The sequence below is a fragment of the Lupinus angustifolius genome, chromosome LG08 (assembly GCF_001865875.1).
Source record: "Lupinus angustifolius cultivar Tanjil chromosome LG08, LupAngTanjil_v1.0, whole genome shotgun sequence".
Taxonomy (NCBI): domain Eukaryota; kingdom Viridiplantae; phylum Streptophyta; class Magnoliopsida; order Fabales; family Fabaceae; genus Lupinus; species Lupinus angustifolius.
Genome location: NC_032016.1, coordinates 22,875,749 through 22,894,060, shown reverse-complemented (window position 1 = coordinate 22,894,060; position 18,312 = coordinate 22,875,749). Strand labels below are relative to the sequence as shown.

The 18,312-nt window shown below is 32.8% G+C and overlaps 4 protein-coding genes and 1 non-coding gene across 5 annotated transcripts; 2 read left to right on the top strand and 3 right to left on the bottom strand.

Annotated features, from left to right (window-relative positions):
• Positions 740-811, bottom strand: TRNAQ-CUG. The gene has a single exon. It is a non-coding gene; the product is annotated as a tRNA-Gln (tRNA).
• Positions 3,632-5,909, top strand: LOC109355253 (uncharacterized protein At5g41620-like). Its single transcript, XM_019598303.1, has 3 exons — positions 3,632-3,980; positions 4,059-4,181; positions 4,457-5,909. The coding sequence occupies exons 1-3, from the start codon at positions 3,687-3,689 to the stop codon at positions 5,618-5,620; spliced, it is 1,581 nt and encodes a 526-aa protein (XP_019453848.1). The 5' UTR covers positions 3,632-3,686; the 3' UTR covers positions 5,621-5,909.
• Positions 6,265-9,490, bottom strand: LOC109353638 (bifunctional nitrilase/nitrile hydratase NIT4B). The gene is made up of 5 exons (XM_019595974.1): positions 9,235-9,490; positions 8,788-8,967; positions 7,879-8,172; positions 7,506-7,787; positions 6,265-6,741 (listed from the first exon to the last, which is right to left on the bottom strand). Exons 1-5 carry the CDS (start codon positions 9,377-9,379, stop codon positions 6,590-6,592), a joined length of 1,053 nt encoding a protein of 350 aa, XP_019451519.1. The 5' UTR covers positions 9,380-9,490; the 3' UTR covers positions 6,265-6,589.
• Positions 12,119-13,102, top strand: LOC109353567 (secoisolariciresinol dehydrogenase-like). The gene is made up of 2 exons (XM_019595902.1): positions 12,119-12,187; positions 12,273-13,102. The coding sequence occupies exons 1-2, from the start codon at positions 12,150-12,152 to the stop codon at positions 13,060-13,062; spliced, it is 828 nt and encodes a 275-aa protein (XP_019451447.1). The 5' UTR covers positions 12,119-12,149; the 3' UTR covers positions 13,063-13,102.
• Positions 14,909-16,138, bottom strand: LOC109354032 (protein FAR1-RELATED SEQUENCE 5-like). The gene is made up of 2 exons (XM_019596385.1): positions 15,123-16,138; positions 14,909-14,933 (listed from the first exon to the last, which is right to left on the bottom strand). The coding sequence occupies exons 1-2, from the start codon at positions 16,136-16,138 to the stop codon at positions 14,909-14,911; spliced, it is 1,041 nt and encodes a 346-aa protein (XP_019451930.1).

Sequence of the window (18,312 nt, the reverse complement as noted above, 5' to 3'; positions counted from 1 at the left end):
GATAAAGAATGAGACACAGTTGGAAACACCCCTTAACCTTTGAGTAGCCCATTTTGCTAATTCCAACTACCACTTACACCATCGCATGATATTGCCACCCAACGACCAGTCAAAATAATCCCATGACTATTTAACAAATTCGCATCCTTTAAAAATTGATTAAAAAAAGACAAGAAATTCACGTGACACTATGTTTGATCTTAGCCATTTGTAAATAAATGTAATGGTAAACATTATTTTTTATCTGTTCTATAGGGTGTAACTATGTATCAATCTTCCTTATGGGAATTTTGTAACTTTTTAATAGATAAGGAATAGATAAAGTAATAATAGGACAATTACATTAAGGAAATGTTATTCTCCCTCATCTATGTTTTACTCGGTTTACAACATTACGAATTTAAATATTTTTGTTTAATAACTCACAGACAAATGTGTATGATCATGTGTGAAAAAAATAGTGGTGCACAAATATCAATTGGGGGAAGCACCATAAATTATTAGCTGTGTTGAATGTGTAATACCAACATATTCATCTTATTCCAAACGACTATTCTCATTTATAAATAGAAGGATGATTATAAATATTTATATTGTCTTTTAAAATTACTAAAATATATTTTGAAATGAAACTAACATTATTTAAGAGTTTACCTCAACTTTCCAACTATAAACTTACAAAAAAAAGTGAAAATAAAGGAAATGATGACCTATGCAACAGAGCAAAAACATGTTAATAAGGTCCCACCGAGATTTGAACTCGGGTTACTGGATTCAGAGTCCAATGTCCTGACCACTAGACCATGGGACCATATTTGTTCTCAAATTTCTATACAATTTATTTGTACCTAATGAATGATGCAAACGGTTATGACCAGATTTGTACCTAATCTATATGACTATATCACCTATTTTCCTAATTAACTTTTGTGTCGCAAAAATAAAAAAATGTAATTAATATGTTTATTTTTATTACTTTTTTGTAATATTTTGTTCTTTTGTGATTTATATTTTATACTAGTTATTATTATTTATTTCCACCTATTATTTCTTATTGACTAGATCTGCTAATAACCTATCATTAATATTATTGTTATTATTATCATCATCATCAATGAATAGAAAATCAACCATATATTAAATCTTGGTTCCCTTGTTAGCAATGCTTAAAATAAGGACATTTTTCTACAACATGAGCATGTGAAGCACGAAAAATTGAACTTAAATAATGTTAGCATTTTCCATAAATTATTTGACTTGCTATTAGTTTCTTATGTAGGCAAAACAATAATGCTTGTCACCAACTCCAAACACAAATGTGAATGCTCTTAGCAACTGTAACAAAATTAGGTGTGAAAAGTTACTCATTCAATTGGGTTTAAACTCTCGGTTCTGTCCTTGAGGTATATCTATTATGTGGACCTGAGAGAATTGATGTAAAGAGGAGTAAGTGATAAAAGCTGAAGGAGGCTTCATGAAAGAAAAAGATAAACTTAGTATAAATGTAATAGTTGTGCATGTTCTGGCATATTTATTACAGACATAACTGCCAAGTGATACCACTATGTATGCTTTGCTTCGTTTAGGATTAATTTCGGAGTTGAATTTTGGAGGGGAATGAAGAGAAAATGAAAGCTTGAGAATTATGAAATACACTTGTGAGATTATTCTCAAACCTTCTATTTCTCTCCAAAATTCAACTCCCAACTGAGCCTTACTTGTATGTATGGTAGCACATCATCTGTCACGCAATATATAACATTCAATGTGTCATGAATAATGACGGATTAAAAATATATTTAAATTAAAATTTTAAGTATTAAATATTTTCCTAACTAATCACAACTCGTAAGGAATGACATATTCAAAAGATGAATGTTATCAAATGACATATTCAAAAGATGAATGTTATCAATTATATCTTAAGTACTTTTCTTTCTGAAACATCAATATAATGTGTCTCAATTTGACTCTAATCTTGAGTTTTCTCCCTCTCATGATTATCCTAACCATCAAATTGTGAAGACAATTATCACTCGTCTATGACACCTAATGATTTAGCATTCAATGTTTTATTACATTCTCTAACCACAATCACCACTCCATTTACTAAGGAATCTTACTAACTAATTTATTTGTTCTAAAACTTGTGATGTTTTGAATTTTATCTTATTTCATATATCTTGATATTTTATAAAATCTTGACAAATTAGCTGAGGTTTTTTTCCAAATCTATCATTTTAAAAATTTTACCACGTAATTTAATAATCATTTATAATTTCTCTTTCAAATTGTCTCAAATTTTCAATGTACTACTCTCTCTTAATATTTTTTTGTGTGAAATTGGGATGAAAATACTCTCCCCACTTTCTCGAATTTTCAATGTACTCCTCTCTTATTAATTATTCTCTTCATAATTTGTACCAGATTTTATTTCTCCACTTATTGGAATTATGATCGAATTTATGGTGAGAAATTAACTATGAAAATATATGAAAATTCAATAGGGATATTTTAGCAAAATTGTGATCAAATTTTACGTAATTTATTTAATCATGCATAACCTTAAATATTTAAAATTTAAAACTAAAAGAATATATTTTGTATTAAGCATGTGCGCTTGATTAAAAGTGACATGTTAGAAAGTTTATTTGTGTTGGAATGTTTAATAATTTTGAAAGTTATAATAACTACATCTATCTATTTTTTATTATGTGAATGAGTTAGTGTATTTTATAAACTAGTATAAAAAAGATTGTTGGGACGGGTCCAATTAGACTTGGTTTATAAGCTGAAGAAAATGGTGATATGAGATGCAGTAAAAAGTCCGCAATGGACAGATATGAAGAACATTCCAGGTGAGGTCAGGGTTAAAAGCATTAAATTATAGGAATTCAGCTGAAATGAATAAATGTACGAATCAATACCAAAAAATGAGAAAAAAGTGTACTCAATAACAAATTTTCATTCAGTAAAACATTTTAAGCTGAAAAAAGTAAATACATGCACTTGCCTCGGTTGTTATGGTCCTAGACATGATTTGAGACAAAGTTTGAAGAATTTATCTTTGTTTTATCTTAAAGTTGAAATTGTATGACAATTCAGAAGCACATGCACCTGCCCCATATTTCTCAACACAAGTTAAAGCTTCCTTTTATTATTTCCATCCCTCAGACTTATCTTTCATTTTGCACCTGCACCTGCACCTGCCCCACATTCTAAGGTCATCAAACCCTTTACACACTCAAATCATTAGCCTCAGTAGAAAGAAAAGCAGTAACTAGCAACAGTAGTAGAAGAAGAAAAAAAGAAGATCTTTCATGACCCACTTTGCTAAATACAAGGCCTAATAGTTTAATTCCTATATCTTCCCAAAAAAATAATTTAGAAAAAAGTAACATGATTATGGTGACCACATCTTGAACTGACACATACAACTTTGTGCAACTAAGTAACTAAACTTAACCCATTTCCAAAATCCTCATGTAAATCATGCAAGTCTAGGACACAAGTTTCATCACCATGCCCTTATGTCAGATTCAGACAAACAATCTCATTCTTAGCATCAACAAAGTCCAGGTTTTTAAAGAGAACAACAACAACCACAACAAGATTAGACAAGTTCAAAAGAAGATACTGTTTCAAAAGAGTCATTTTGGTAGTGGAAAAGGAAGGTTTTAGCACCTATGTGGAAGAGTAAGACAAGTTCTCCTTCTATGGCAACTCAATCTTTGCATTCTTCTGGCTCTGGTGTACCCTTCAAAGACAAGGAAGTTTCTGTCTCTGCTAGAAAACTAGCTGCTACACTCTGGGAAATCAATGATTTTTCTCCTTCAAGGGCCAATAAGGACTTTGAAGTTGACCGAACGAGAAGCTGTAAGGAAACTATGCCCAGAAGCAGAGAAAAGGTTTCGAGTATGTCCAGATCGGGTTTGTTTCGGCCACATATGTCAGATCCATCATATAGTCCTACTTCAGAGGTAAAATTCATGTCAAAGTATCACTTTTTCAGTTTTATTGGTCCATTGGGTATGGCATAAAGGTTTTTGATTGTGCAGAGAATGAAAGTGTTTGAAGGTGATAGCTGCAAAAGAAGAGTGTCAGCATTATCTCATCAGCATCACTCTGGTGATTACTATTTGAAGGGTTTGGGTGCTCATAGCAGTGCCTTATTAATTGAGGTAGAGTGTGTATACTGTATAGTACTTTATCAAACAAATTAGAACTGTAGTAACTAAACATATTGGTCATCATTTTCCTTTTCATAATGAATTAATGATCATCTCATTATCCAATTATTTGTTTAGAATAGTGCTTTACACACATCATTAAGAAACATATCTCACACCAAGGGCATGTGGTAGAATCTGACATTTAATGATTTCTTAATATTTTTCTTATCCTGTTATTGAGAAGGATGAGGCTGAACTAAATATGTTAACAACTGGAGATGTAGGAGGCAGAAAATCAGCAAAGAAACAAGAACTGTCTGAGGGAAGCAAGAAATGGTTTATCTACATCGAAGAAGCTTCTAAAGGTGTTAAATCAAGTGTGCCTTAGAGAGCATCAGTCATCAAGTATGTCCCTCATCTTAGCTCTGGGTTGTGAGCTTGATCGGGTCTGCCACCAAATTGATCAACTCATCGAACAACAGCACTCAAATCAGAATGAAATTGAGCATGTCATAAAGCGTTTTGCTGAAGAAAAGGCTGCTTGGAAAAGAAGAGAGCAAGAAAAGATTCACGATGCTATAAAAAATGTAGCTAAAGAGCTTGAGGTGGAGAAGAAGCTAAGAAGGCAAACTGAACGGTTCATTAAGAAGATTGCCACAGAAATGGCCAATGTAAAAGCTTCACATTTAAAAATGTCCAAAGAGCTAGAGAGGGAAAAGCGTGCAAAAGAGATTATGGAGCAAATTTGTGATGAACTAGCCAGAGGTATCGGAGAAGACAGAGCTCAGGTACAAGAACTAAAAAGGGAGTCGGCTAAAGTTCGAGAAGAAGTGGAAAAGGAGAGGGAGATGCTTCAGCTAGCAGATGTTTTGCGTGAGGAGAGAGTCCATATGAAGCTTTCAGAGGCTAAATATCAATTTGAGGAGAAAAATGATTTCCTAGAGAAGGCGAGAAATAAGCTTGAGGGTTATATGAGAACTAAAGAAGAAGAAAATGGGGATGTTTCTCCAGATTTCAAAAGAGTAGAGGGTCTTGAGAATTATTTCAATGAAATCAATGGAAGATTCCAAATTGCAGAGGAAGAGAATGATTTGAATGCTGGAGATGGTGTAGAGCATGAAGGAGATGACTCAGATGACGGCAGTGATCTCCATTCCATTGAACTAAAGCAGGATGATGACAGTAGCGGCTACAAGAGTAGCTTTGCTCATGAAAATGTTGCTCAACATGATTCAAAAAGAGTCTCAACCGACAAAGAAGAAAGTACAGGGAGGAAATCTTTGTCTGAGATGATTCAATGGGGAAGTATTTGCTTCAACAAAGGAACAACCAGTTGCGGGAAGAGGGACTTTGGTATAAATTTTAAGGAAATCTCCAATGATCCCGAAAGGTCAACTAAATTTCTCTCACAAGCTCAGAAACAAGATGATGATAAGGATGAACCTTAGAGCTACAGCTCTATCATGGGTCGCTGATATTGTATGTCATGTGCCAATCCTATTTGGAGAAATGATCAAGCATTAACTTTGCAGTATCCTGGTGGAGAAGCTGAGGAAAAAGCTCTTCTCTTGGAGGGTAACAATCTGAAGTAAGAGGGTGGAAATTCTGGATGTTAGAGAGTTTTGATAGTTAGTTTCATAGACAGCTTTTGTACTATTTCTGTTCCAAATTGTAAATGATTTCTTTCCAGAGGTTTTCTTAAGTTGAATATATTGAAGGCTTATCATTGGTATATCAGTATATTTCTTAACTGTTAAACCTATAGCAAGAAAAATGTAAACATTGAATAGAATTGCATACAACAGCTTTGTACTAGCTAGCATTTTATATAAGCGACTAAGAGCATCTTTGGATTATAGTTCACAAACTATGGACCATAAAGTCATCTCCTAACAAATGTATGTGAACCAAAGAATCACAAGAACCTCTTCAGCAATCTCCTTGTGTTCTTAGAACAATTATTGCTTTCCTAACGTCTAGAATAAGTTATGTGATAGATGGGTAACTATAGTCATTATAAGAGCTTGAATTTTCAGATTCTAAAAGCTATTCATAATGATTTTAATATCAAATCTCTAATCATCATAAGTCGTCCAAACAAACAATCTTGAATAGCAAGCATTTACACCATCACAAGACTCTGCATCAATCAAGTGAATTACAAATACAATATACTGCCTGCCTGCCTGCAACCAAAGGTTTTTTTTCTATACATTTGAACATTTTTGGATAACTTTGATGCAAGACTTATTTTTCATAAGTTTCAATTTTTAGCTTATAAAAATAAGCCAAAATTAGCTCAGTTTCCATAAGATATTGGTACATCTATCAATATACAGTGATTACAGAAAAGGCTAAAACTTTGCACAATTCCAAGAACTGAAGGTTCAGAAGTTGCTGATCATGAAAGGAAGAAATTACTTGGTCTGGTCTTCAATTTTTGTGGATGTTGATGTAAAAGTAACTGGGTTTGTTGGATGGTCCTTGACAATCAAGCTGAGAACTTCAGACCTTGAATAGTGTCCAACCACATCAAAATCAAATTTAGCCCTTGCTATTTCTCCAAGATCTGTGTACCATTTTTAGGAATCAGTATGTAATATTCAACTCAAAAAGGCAAATTCTTTGAACACAGACAAAGGAAATAATCCAACATAGAAGACCTTTAAGGCAGCCCAAGAGACATATTACTAGTCCTAAAGCCTTACCATACTTGCCAAGAGTCTCATAGTGATAGGGGAAGGCAATGTGCTAATAGTGCAGTTCGGCCTTAAGTTTAAGCACAACCTGAATCATGTTTTTTCATAGTTTTGTTGAACCCAACAAAAACAATCTCAATCAGGTTCATTTTAACTTTAGTTGATCGTTTCAATCGTCTTATCTCTTTTTATATGGAATTATGGATAACCTAATAGGGTAAGATAAAAAGGAGGAGAAATAAGGAAACCTCTTAATAATAGATTTGGATGTGATAGATGGATGCAATAAAAATACAAAGACCTGAGACCTATATCTTAATAATGTAGTTCAAGTGTTATTGTAGTACAACTAGTATAAGCAAAACCCTGATAAGACTAAAAAGTACTAACCAGTAACCAAACAAAACTACTATCATAGCAAACCTAAAAATCTATGGTGAAGCTGAAGCTCCCTAAGCTTCTAAATACTTCCCACATTCTGGCATGTGATGCCAGAAACATCCTGAATACCAGAACTGCAAGCTGATTGCCACATCCAACTATTAGTGGTTCCTTGCTGACGGACATAAAAGAAAGTGATACATCTGAACATTGTACCACAGTTCAATATAAATAATAAACAAGCATGGCTTACCTAAATCTGCTGAGATCAGGGCCTCCCCCTCATAATTTGGTCCAGCCAGAACAGCCCCCGATGGTGATATAATGACACTACCCCCAGCAGATACAACAGAATCTGGTGTTAGGTCCTCTTCCGTGCCGGAAAATACATACTCCGGAGGGGGTGGGTAATCCTTCCTTCTACAGAACTGGTTTGCTGACAAAACAAAACACCCACCTTCTAGAGCAATATGAGTCGTTGATGCTTGCCACAGGTCCCTGGAATCAGCTGTAGGTGCACAATATATCTCCACACCTGTTAAACAAGCATAAGCACTTTAAAACAAGCTTATATAATGCTGATCATAACATAGCATGAAATTGAAAGATGAAAATCCAATTCTAACCTTTAGCATACATTGCAGTCCTTAACAGTGGCATCTTGTTCTCCCAACAAATCGCAGCACCTATTTTTCCAATGGGAGTTTGAAACACTGGAATTGTTGAGCCATCCCCAAATCCCCAGATAATCCGCTCCAACGCTGTTGGCATGACCTTTCTGTGCTTTCCAAGGTAACGACCTTGAGAATCAAAGAAGAGAACGGTACAATAAAGTGTGTATCCATCCCTCTCTATCACACCCATCACTAAATATACTTTATATTTCCCAGCCATTGCTGACAATCTATCCACTTCAGGACCTGCGACAATACAATATATGTGATTCGAATGTGAGTGCTCACAGTAGCTTGGATCTATTAGAGTCAACAAGGGTGTAAATTTGAGGGATGAAACTTTTATATGAAGAACTTGTCCCTCAATTTTTCACCTCCAACTTTAAGGTGAGACCAAATTGGCTCTAAGAGTCATAATTCTCAGACAAGTTAAGTGTCAGAAGACTAATTCCTTGTTTTTACGAATAAAATAACCAGTTAATATCAGATGAACAATTAGACTAAAAAATAGATGTATACAACAGGATAACAAGACTTTGACACTAGAAGCAAATCTTAGAATTTACTCAATACTTGCATAGGTAGCTTTTGAAATGGGGTGAAGCTTTATGTCATTTGTTTATTTACATCCCTGTCAAGGTTTTAAATTGTAGTTTGCATCTGCAATCCAAGATATTGAGGTTTTGTTAGTGTCCACAACCACATCACTGTCGCATTTTCCTTCAATAGTCTACGATTATGGTATAGTGACTGCATTTTAAAACAATGGTTTGGATCAAAGTCGCACTAACACCGGTTGGAAATAAAAAAAAATGTTATTCTAACAAAACATAACTGCAAGTCTTTGATCATAGCTCTTACCAGGCACATCAATGGCCGCAGAATGATACTTGCGGAACTCTTCCTTACCCTTGGCTGTGCGATTTCCAATAGAAACACCAAAGTTGGAACCACGTGGGTAGCCACCTATGAATGCTTCTGGAAACACAACAATCTGTGCTCCATAGCTAGCTGCTTGAACTAGCAATCTCTCAGCCTTATCTGCATACAATATCATACCCAATCAGGAATCAATTTAACACCAACAATCCAACATTTCAATCTCCCTCAAAACAAGAGTGTAGCTTAAAATGAAAGACCATCACCCCTGAATCAATAAAGGGTACTTAAGAAAGTAAGCTATGAAAACAAAAGATCATTACTTGCAGCAATTTGAATGAACCCAGATGGTTATATAGACAGAGAAACACAAAAAGATGAGATATTTAAAGAAAAGATGATAGAATAAAAAGAAATATGTAAAGGGACCTAAAGTGGCGGGAGTGTCGTAGAAGATGGTGGAGGCTTGAACAACGGTGGCTCGGACAGTGGTGGAGGTGAAATAGGAAGCCATGTCAACCTCGGCGAAAAGAGGTTCATCGTTCACTGTTGGAGTTGTGGTTACAAGTGCCATGTCTTCTTTCTACGATTCCACTCTTGCTCCTCATCTCGATCAAGTGATTCTTATCCATGCACAAGAATATTCTTTGAATAATATGTGGATTAATGAAATTGATATTATTTGAATACTTGTGTTTAAGTTTAAGTAATTCTGGGTTCACTAATATAAAAGTTGAATGTCATTCCTTGTCAGCACATGCAAGCGTTCAAATATATATGATCCTTCTTATTCGAATCAGGATCCTGAGAAATTTTGTTTTGATTTATGGTTTAAAGGTAAAAATAAGAATCATTATGTGCTACTACACTTCTTACTCTGGCTCATCTACTATATAACTTTTCTTACTCTAGCTCATTTTGACCAACGTTTTATTGCACGGTCTAACTTATTGAAATAACATGATATCAACATTATACTCTCACTTCTCCTCTCCATCCCCTCTCTCATATAACGTTCTTAAATCATATACTTGTTTAATTTGATTTGTGTATAATAATGTAATAATCAAAGCATGGGTTAAATTGAAATTGTCAACGTTACGTGAACGTGGCTGCTTCAGATCTTAACAATATTTTACAAATATCGTAACACATATTTCACACACGTTCCCCTCCATTGCAAGGGAAATATGAATCTTTTTTATACATCTGAAAATAAAAGGAAATAAATTAGATTGTATTGCGAAAAATATTGTGAAAGCATAAAATGAATATTTGTATAATTTTTATTGAATTGAAATGATACAAGAAAATGTTGTTTATATACAATATCTTGTAAAACAAGCAATGCAACTAGCCTAACTAACTCTCTAACAAGTTAATAAACTCATGTTGTTAAACAATTTAACATGTGTTAAATGTGTCAATTACAATAATTGTTCAACTAATGTTTCACTTAATTTTCTAACCAATTAATCGATTAACAGTTGTATTAATCGATTAACATTTACTCAATTAATCGATTAACTAATTAACTGTTATTACTGTTGTCTTGCTTCCATGGTAACTTTATTCTCCAATAGATTGAGGGGCAACGATCTAAGTGAAGCTGCGTTTGACACTCCAAGATAGCCGAATTCCACACCATGAGATTAGCAGATGAGTGGGATCCAATCTTAGCTATAGAATCAACTACATTGTTACCTTCCCAATCTATATGTTTAATATCGACAACCCAATTCAGAGCAATCCTGACTCGAATCTTCCTCACCACTTGTAAAATATCCTAAAGAAATATATGCACACTCTCCGAGATAATGTGAGCTGCTTCCAGATATTCAATTTCAAGGGAAATTTGAATCTCATAGTAGCACACACTCGCTCATATTACATAATATATATTATTAGCGCAAATTTTATATACAATATATTATATTCAACATTTATTTATATTATTTATTTAAGAATTAATTATGATAAGAATGAATAGTGAATAATATAATTACAATCTAAAAAAATGTTATACTATCATATACATTTTTTCTCTGGTTTGATATTGTACATGTTTGTTTTTATCGAATTTATTATTCAATCTTCTTTATATACACATTTCCATAGAATATATGAAAAGGGCAATGCAAACCTTATCTGTATCTAGAGATACCCTCAGTTATACTCGCCAATCTCTATATCAAATAATAATGTTCTTAAATCACAAAGTTCATAAATTTGATTTGTGTATAATAATGTGACAATCGAAGCATTGTTTAATTTGAAATTGTTAACGTTGCGTGAACGTGGCCAGCTTCGGATGTTAACAATATTCTAAATGAAGATGTTCCCCTCAGCAAAGTAGATCTGGGATGGAAATCCTCTCTAATGAGCATTAAGATATATGGTAAAAATAAATAATGGTCATGATTTTATTTTTACTGATATTATACAAATATAATATGAGTTCCATTTATGCATCAAAATTTTAACACATTTGACATTGTATCAATACCATATAGTACTTGATATAATTACATATATTAGATCAACTGTAAGAAAAATTAAGGGTGATGTGAACCATATGGTCAATCAGGATAAATATAATGATAGAGTGATCAAATATCATACGTGATAAAAAAATAATATAAAGAGAAAATTTTATTTTGATTCTGAATATAGTTAACAAAATCTAATATTATTGTTTTATATTTAAGGTAAGAAAAAGGAGTCAAAATTGTTCTACATGCCTTACATATATTGAGAGAAACAATAGACATTATTATAATTGCATACCACTTTATTTTTCAAATAGGATGGGAAGATAAAACACAAGTTGAGTACCGCCTTGAAATTTTCTAATAAAAATCTTGTCCAAAAATTGGTATTGGAAGTGACATTTGAAAATAGTGGCTTTAAAAGTTGCATTTGAAAGTCTATCCTAACATTATAACATGTAAAAAACTGTGGTCTAAACATGATTTGGATGAATTAGCCTATGATTAGTCTTTAAAACTTTGGCCTAAAAATTAAACAACATTTACAAAACTGAGATATAAAAGATGTGTTGAGAACTATAGCCTAAGAACTGAGATATAAGAGGAGAATTTTTTATTGAAAATAACTTTAAATTATAGCACTTAAAAGTTTTTTTTGTCACCTATCATAATTTCATCAAGTACTAGATTATTGGAGGATCTCCATCCAAAAAGTTGGGGTTTATTTAATACTCTTTAATTTATAGATATTTAGGTAATACAGATGGGTTAAAAAACAATGCAAACAATATCTGGATCTAAACTTAACATTTTCCTTATATAAATACAGCACTCCTTGCACAGAGAATCTCATCCATGGCAACAATTTCTTCAGCCGCAGCTGCTTTAAGAAGGTAAAGGATACTGCAAACTTCACTTCAAATATTTTTTTATTTTTCATATAGTAAACAAGATATGCTCAACTTCTTTTGTTTACAGGCTTGAAGGAAAGGTGGCTCTAATCACTGGTGGTGCTAGCGGCATAGGTGAAGCCACTGCAAGACTCTTCTCAAAGCATGGAGCTAAAGTTGTTATAGCTGATACCCAAGATAACTTGGGTCAATCTGTTTGCAAAGACTTGTTGGAACAATCATCAAACGCTTCCTTTGTCCATTGCGATGTGACAAAAGAAAACGATGTTGAAAACGCTGTGAACACAGCCGTTTCCAAACATGGTAAACTAGACATCATGTTTAACAACGCTGGTATAACCGGTGTGAACAAAACCAGCATAGTTGAGAACACATTAGCTGAGTTTAAGGAAGTAATAGATGTTAACTTGGTTGGTGTTTTTCTTGGATTAAAACATGCTGCAAGGGTCATGATCCCTGCTAGAAGTGGAAGCATAATTAACACAGCTAGTGTTTGTGGATCCATAGGTGGTGTAGCTTCACATGCTTACACAAGTTCCAAGCATGGTGTTGTGGGGTTAATGAAAAATGCAGCGGTGGAGCTTGGGCCATATGGTATTAGGGTAAATAGTGTGTCACCTTATGTTGTTGCAACACCTTTGGCTAAGAACTTCTTTAAGCTTGATGATGAAGGTTGTCTTTCGGTTTATTCTAACCTGAAAGGTACAAGTCTTGTGCCAAAGGATGTGGCTGAAGCTGCTCTTTACTTGGCAAGTGATGAATCCAAGTATGTTAGTAGTCATAACCTTGTGATAGATGGAGGGTTCACATCGGTAAACCCTGGATTTTGTGTCTTTGGACAGTCCTTGTCAAACTAGGTTTGACATCTATTAACGTGTACAAGAATCACCTGTTTTTAACTGTGTTCCATTCTCTATCTTAAACATCACATTTTATCACATGAGTAAAAGAAAAAAAATTATAAATAAAAAATCATATTTTAATTGATTTGGACATGAATGAAACACCGTTTGAGACATGTGATTCAAGTCCTATTACCATATGTGTTTATGTTTTTGTATTTCAATAAATGATGTTGACTTTTCAGTATGGATGTTTTTGTCTTTCAATAAATGATGTGGACTTTTCAGTATGCAAGTTTTTGGTTTTCAATAAATGTTGTGGGTTTTTTTCGGTTTTGTGGAAATGTGATGCTCCTCTCCATTACAGGAGAGGCCAGTGAGGCCTAAGATAATGACACGTGTCATATAAAAATGGACGGTTTAGATTTAAAATTATAATTATTTAATATTTAAAAAAATAAAAAAATAAAAACATAAAAACATAAAAAAACAAAGGGTCTCACTCTATCCAGAAACAGTAACATTCTCCCTATTTTCATCTTCATCTTCACTGTCCTAGGAGAGAGAAAACGAAAACACAACTCATAATCATTGATACAACTTCATCTATCTTCATTTTCACTCCTTTCATCTATCTCCAGAAACAATGAACTTCATCTATCCTCCACAAATAATAAACTTCATTTATCTTCATCTCAACAAATGGAAAGAATACTTCACTTTGCACAACTTATGGTTTGGTAGAATACTTCACTTTGCACAAATGGAAAGAATAACCATTTAATCCACCAGCTAGTTGATTTGAAATTAGTGCAGACTTCACAAAATCATGGAAAGAATTATGCTTATTAAAATTTAACTTGTTATAAAGGTACTCTGATCCTAATTCTCCATATTCTACTACATTGTTATGACAGTTAGTGATGCATAAAGTTTATGCCATTTAGTGATGATGAGCTTCTTCAAGGAGGAAATACAGATTGCATCAGACAATTTTACAAGATCATTGCAATAGTCAATGCTCAACTCTACTAGTTTTGGCATAATATTTTGGATAGAACAACTTTCAAAAGCTTGGCTTGTATTACACATGTGAAGGGATAATTTTCTCAGGTTCTTCAATATACATAGGGAAGGAACTGAAACCTTTTCCAATCTGATTCTTTTCAAGTTAGATAAAGCAGCGAGCAGCTCAAACTTTTTTATTTCAGAATGATGAAAATCATAATTTGTGAGTATCAGAGCTTTGAGTTTATCATTTTCTGTGTAAACTCAGGTAAGGTGTACTGGCTAGAGATAATTCTCCATATTGTACTACATTGTTATAATGTACTCATCTTGTATTTAAACAGAAAAAAGAAATGGGAAAACATACTACTTATACATTCAACAACAAAATGATATGACAATATTTGCCTTTTGAGCAATATGCATTTCTCAACTTTTTCAATATTTCAACAAGATGCATACTCCAAAACCTTTATCCACAAAATGTACTCCAAAAACCTATACCAAAAAACGTACTCTCCCATTTTAATAAAACCTATACAAAAAGTATACTCCAATGTGAAAATTTCCCTACTTTTTAAACCAAACCTATACCAAAATGTACTCCAATATGAAAATTTCTCCACTTTTAAACCAAACATATACCAAAATATACTCCAATGTAAAAAATTATTCACTATTTCAACAAAACCTATACCCAAAAAATGTATCCAAAACCTATATCACTGTGTCTGAAAGTGACTTGATTGAGTCATTTGAATTGTAGTCACATTGCTAATTTGGCTTGCACTCAAAACTTGGCTTCCTCTCTCATAGTGGCTTGCATTATGAATTAAATGGTTTGAAGGTTGAATTATTGAATTGGACTGTAGTTGATCCTGCATAATATGATAGAAGTTAAAGAACATTGTTTAGACACTTCACAGTGAAATGTACTGTTATAATAATATAATAAAGAATAAAGTACTATATTCTAATAGGATTGCTATGTTGTGGTAAAAGAACCATTTTGATATAGATGATTCACATGTCTTAGGGCGTTCTGTCTTATATGCCAAGTGCATAACCTGTGAAATATTTTTGGCATAACTAAAGAAATGGCTTGACCCATTGCAACATCTTGATCAGTAAGAATGATTTTAGGATTTTCTCCACCCATTGCCTTCAGAAAAGTTTGAAACAACCATTGAAAAGAAGAGATTGTTTCATCATATAACAATGTTGCCCCAAAAATAACAGTTTGCCTATGATTATTAAGTCCAATGAACACTCCCAATGGTCGATAATCCTTATTTGTCTTGTATGTAGTGTCGAAAGTGACAACATCTCCAAAGTACTCATAATCATTGATCATTTGTGCATCCGCCCAAAATATATTTGTTATATGGTCTTCAACATCCATTTGAAAGTCATAAAAGAACGATGGATTTTCACTTTGACGTTTGAAATATATCAACAAAGCACCCACTTCACCATACCTTAAGGACTGCATCCTTTTGGTTCGAAGGTAATTTTTGCCGTCTTTTTTGGTATAACTGAGAATGTCTATTCCACCTGCTTGCTTAGACACAAATTCATGAAAGTCTTTTGGCTTTAATCCTGAATTATCTGCCATTTCAATTTGTAAAGCTTGTGACTCAGATATATGTCGATGAGAGCGAATCATGTGGACATATGCTGGTGGTTGAAGAGGGTGATTGTGTTCAGCTACAAATGCCACAACATTGTATTTATTAATATTTCGATCAAGTGAAATAACCATATGTGCTTCACATCCTGTTCTGGTTTCTGCTCTAGAGTGTTTTGTCAAGTAGTCACGTTTGTCAGCACCTCGTTTTCCTTCTTTGCAGCATGAGAACTTTCTTGAAGTCACAACCCCATCTTTTCTACTTTTATTTGCATATTCTCGGCGAATACCAAAACCACATTTCCAACTGTACTCATTATAAAAATCATAGGCGGCTACCTCAGATTCAAAAGTCATTCCCAAATGTGGTGTATAGTCAATGACATTCTTTTCTACTTGTTGCGAAATATTCTCACGAATACTATTGACCAATTTCTCTGGTCCTTCGACATTCATATTTTCTGAAAATAATATAAACATTGGGTTAATAACTAACACAAATAAACTCCCCACAAAAAAAAACATTGAACATGAATAGTTTTATATGGAATTTAATATTTTGATTCGTGCAATACAATGGATGGTGAACTTTTTGATTGAAAGTTGTAAACAAATCTTCATGTTTCATTCTTTCACAATATTTAATCTGTTAGGAGATGTACCAATAACACATTTTTAATCATGAATACAAATTATGTACAAATATCATATTTTTATCCATTATACACTTTTAGGCATTTTCTCAAACACATAACACTCATAAAATAACTTGTTGATTTACAAAGAATTAAAATGTTTAAAGTAAATAGTATAAGAACCGGAATTTAATGAGAGAGAAATAATTAACATCAAACATAATCAACAAACAGAGGAAGATGTGATTCATAACTATTAATGAAAGGAGTTAAGGTGTGTATGGATGAAGATAATAACACTATTTTTTGTTTCTGGAGATGAAGATAATAACACTATTTTTTGTTTCTGGAGATGAAGATAAATGAAGTTTATTATTTGTGGAGGATAGATGAAGTTTATTATTTGTGGAGGATAGATGAAGTTCATTGTTTCTGGAGATAGATGAAGGGGGTGAAAATAAAGTTGTATCAATGATTATGAGTTGTGTTTTCGTTTTCTCTCTCCTAGGACAGTGAAGATGAAGAATGAAGATGAAAATAGGGAGAATGTTAATGTTTCCGGAGAGTGAAACCCTTTGTTTTTTTATGTTTTTATTTTTTATTTTTTTAAATATTAAATAATTATAATTTTAAATCTAAACCATCCATTTTTTTTATGACATGTGTTATCATCCTAAGCCTCACTGGCCTCTCCAGTAATGGAGAGGAGCCAAACTCTATTCAATTTGTGGAATTTTTTTTAATAAATTTCAAAGTAACTTTATTTTCTTTAGAATGTTTGCACTGCAACATGAAGTCTACTATTTCTAAATCATAGGCACTTTAGATTGGATAATATTTTTTAATATCAGCATACATATATAATACAAAAATGACATGGATAGAAGCAAGCAGTAGGTTTGATAAAAGAACCTTATACATGCATGTACAATTTCCTACAAAATCTCAACATGAAAAGTTTCTAAGAGAAAGGATTTGCCATTGAAATTTTACATTTGTGCATTCTAGAAGTGGATAGCTTTATATTTTAGGATTTTGCTTAATACATCTAAAGGATTGATATTTTTTGCAACTATAATAAGAATTAATAATGTGACATATGATACATGCAAAATGATGCTTTCTATGCAATGGGTTTGTTGGATATGATGACAAAGAATATTGATGGTATTCAGAAAATCTATCATTAGGGTGCTGCTAATTTATTAAGGAATCGATCTCTTCATTACATTGTTAATGTTACACCAACTCTCAAGATGAGAAGCAATAGGGAAGTAAATATCACAATATTTGAGTGATGATATTCTTTCAGATAGCAATTCAAAATTATAGAGATATTCTTCTACTTTAGAATGATAACTTAAATCCACCTTTCGAAATAAAGGTTGTAGTCCTTGGGTTACTTTTACCTAGGGGTAATTCGGTTATCCCAAAAAGGGAGGAGGCAAGATAATGAGCGTGGATTCTTTTTGTCTCTAATAATAATTTAATGTCCTAATCTTAGACTAAAAAAGAGATTACTTATCCTCAATAATCTCTCATTATATATTCCAGATCAATTAGATATAGATAAAAAGAAAACTTTTAAAAACAAAAAAAATAATATTTTTATATATTTAAAATTCAATTAGTTCAGAATATAGAATGATTTATTAGGTATGTAATATCTATCATATTAAGAATAGGACACTTCAAAGAAGTTGTTGTTCTTCTGATGTCTAAAAAATAAAAATTTCTCAAATAGGGTATTGAGCATTGGAGAAGGAACCATCGATAAATCCAATGATGGAGAATCCATTATCCGAATCCCAACGAGTTTGCTTATTACAAATTCGGGTGATCCTTTGGATTCAACTGTTAATATAAATTATCCATCATTTCTACAACATATAGTTATTTTAAAACCTAGGAATGATATTGTTCATACAATCAATAACTACACTCAATACCGAGGGACATACTTAAAAGCGAGTCTCACATTATTTATATTATTTT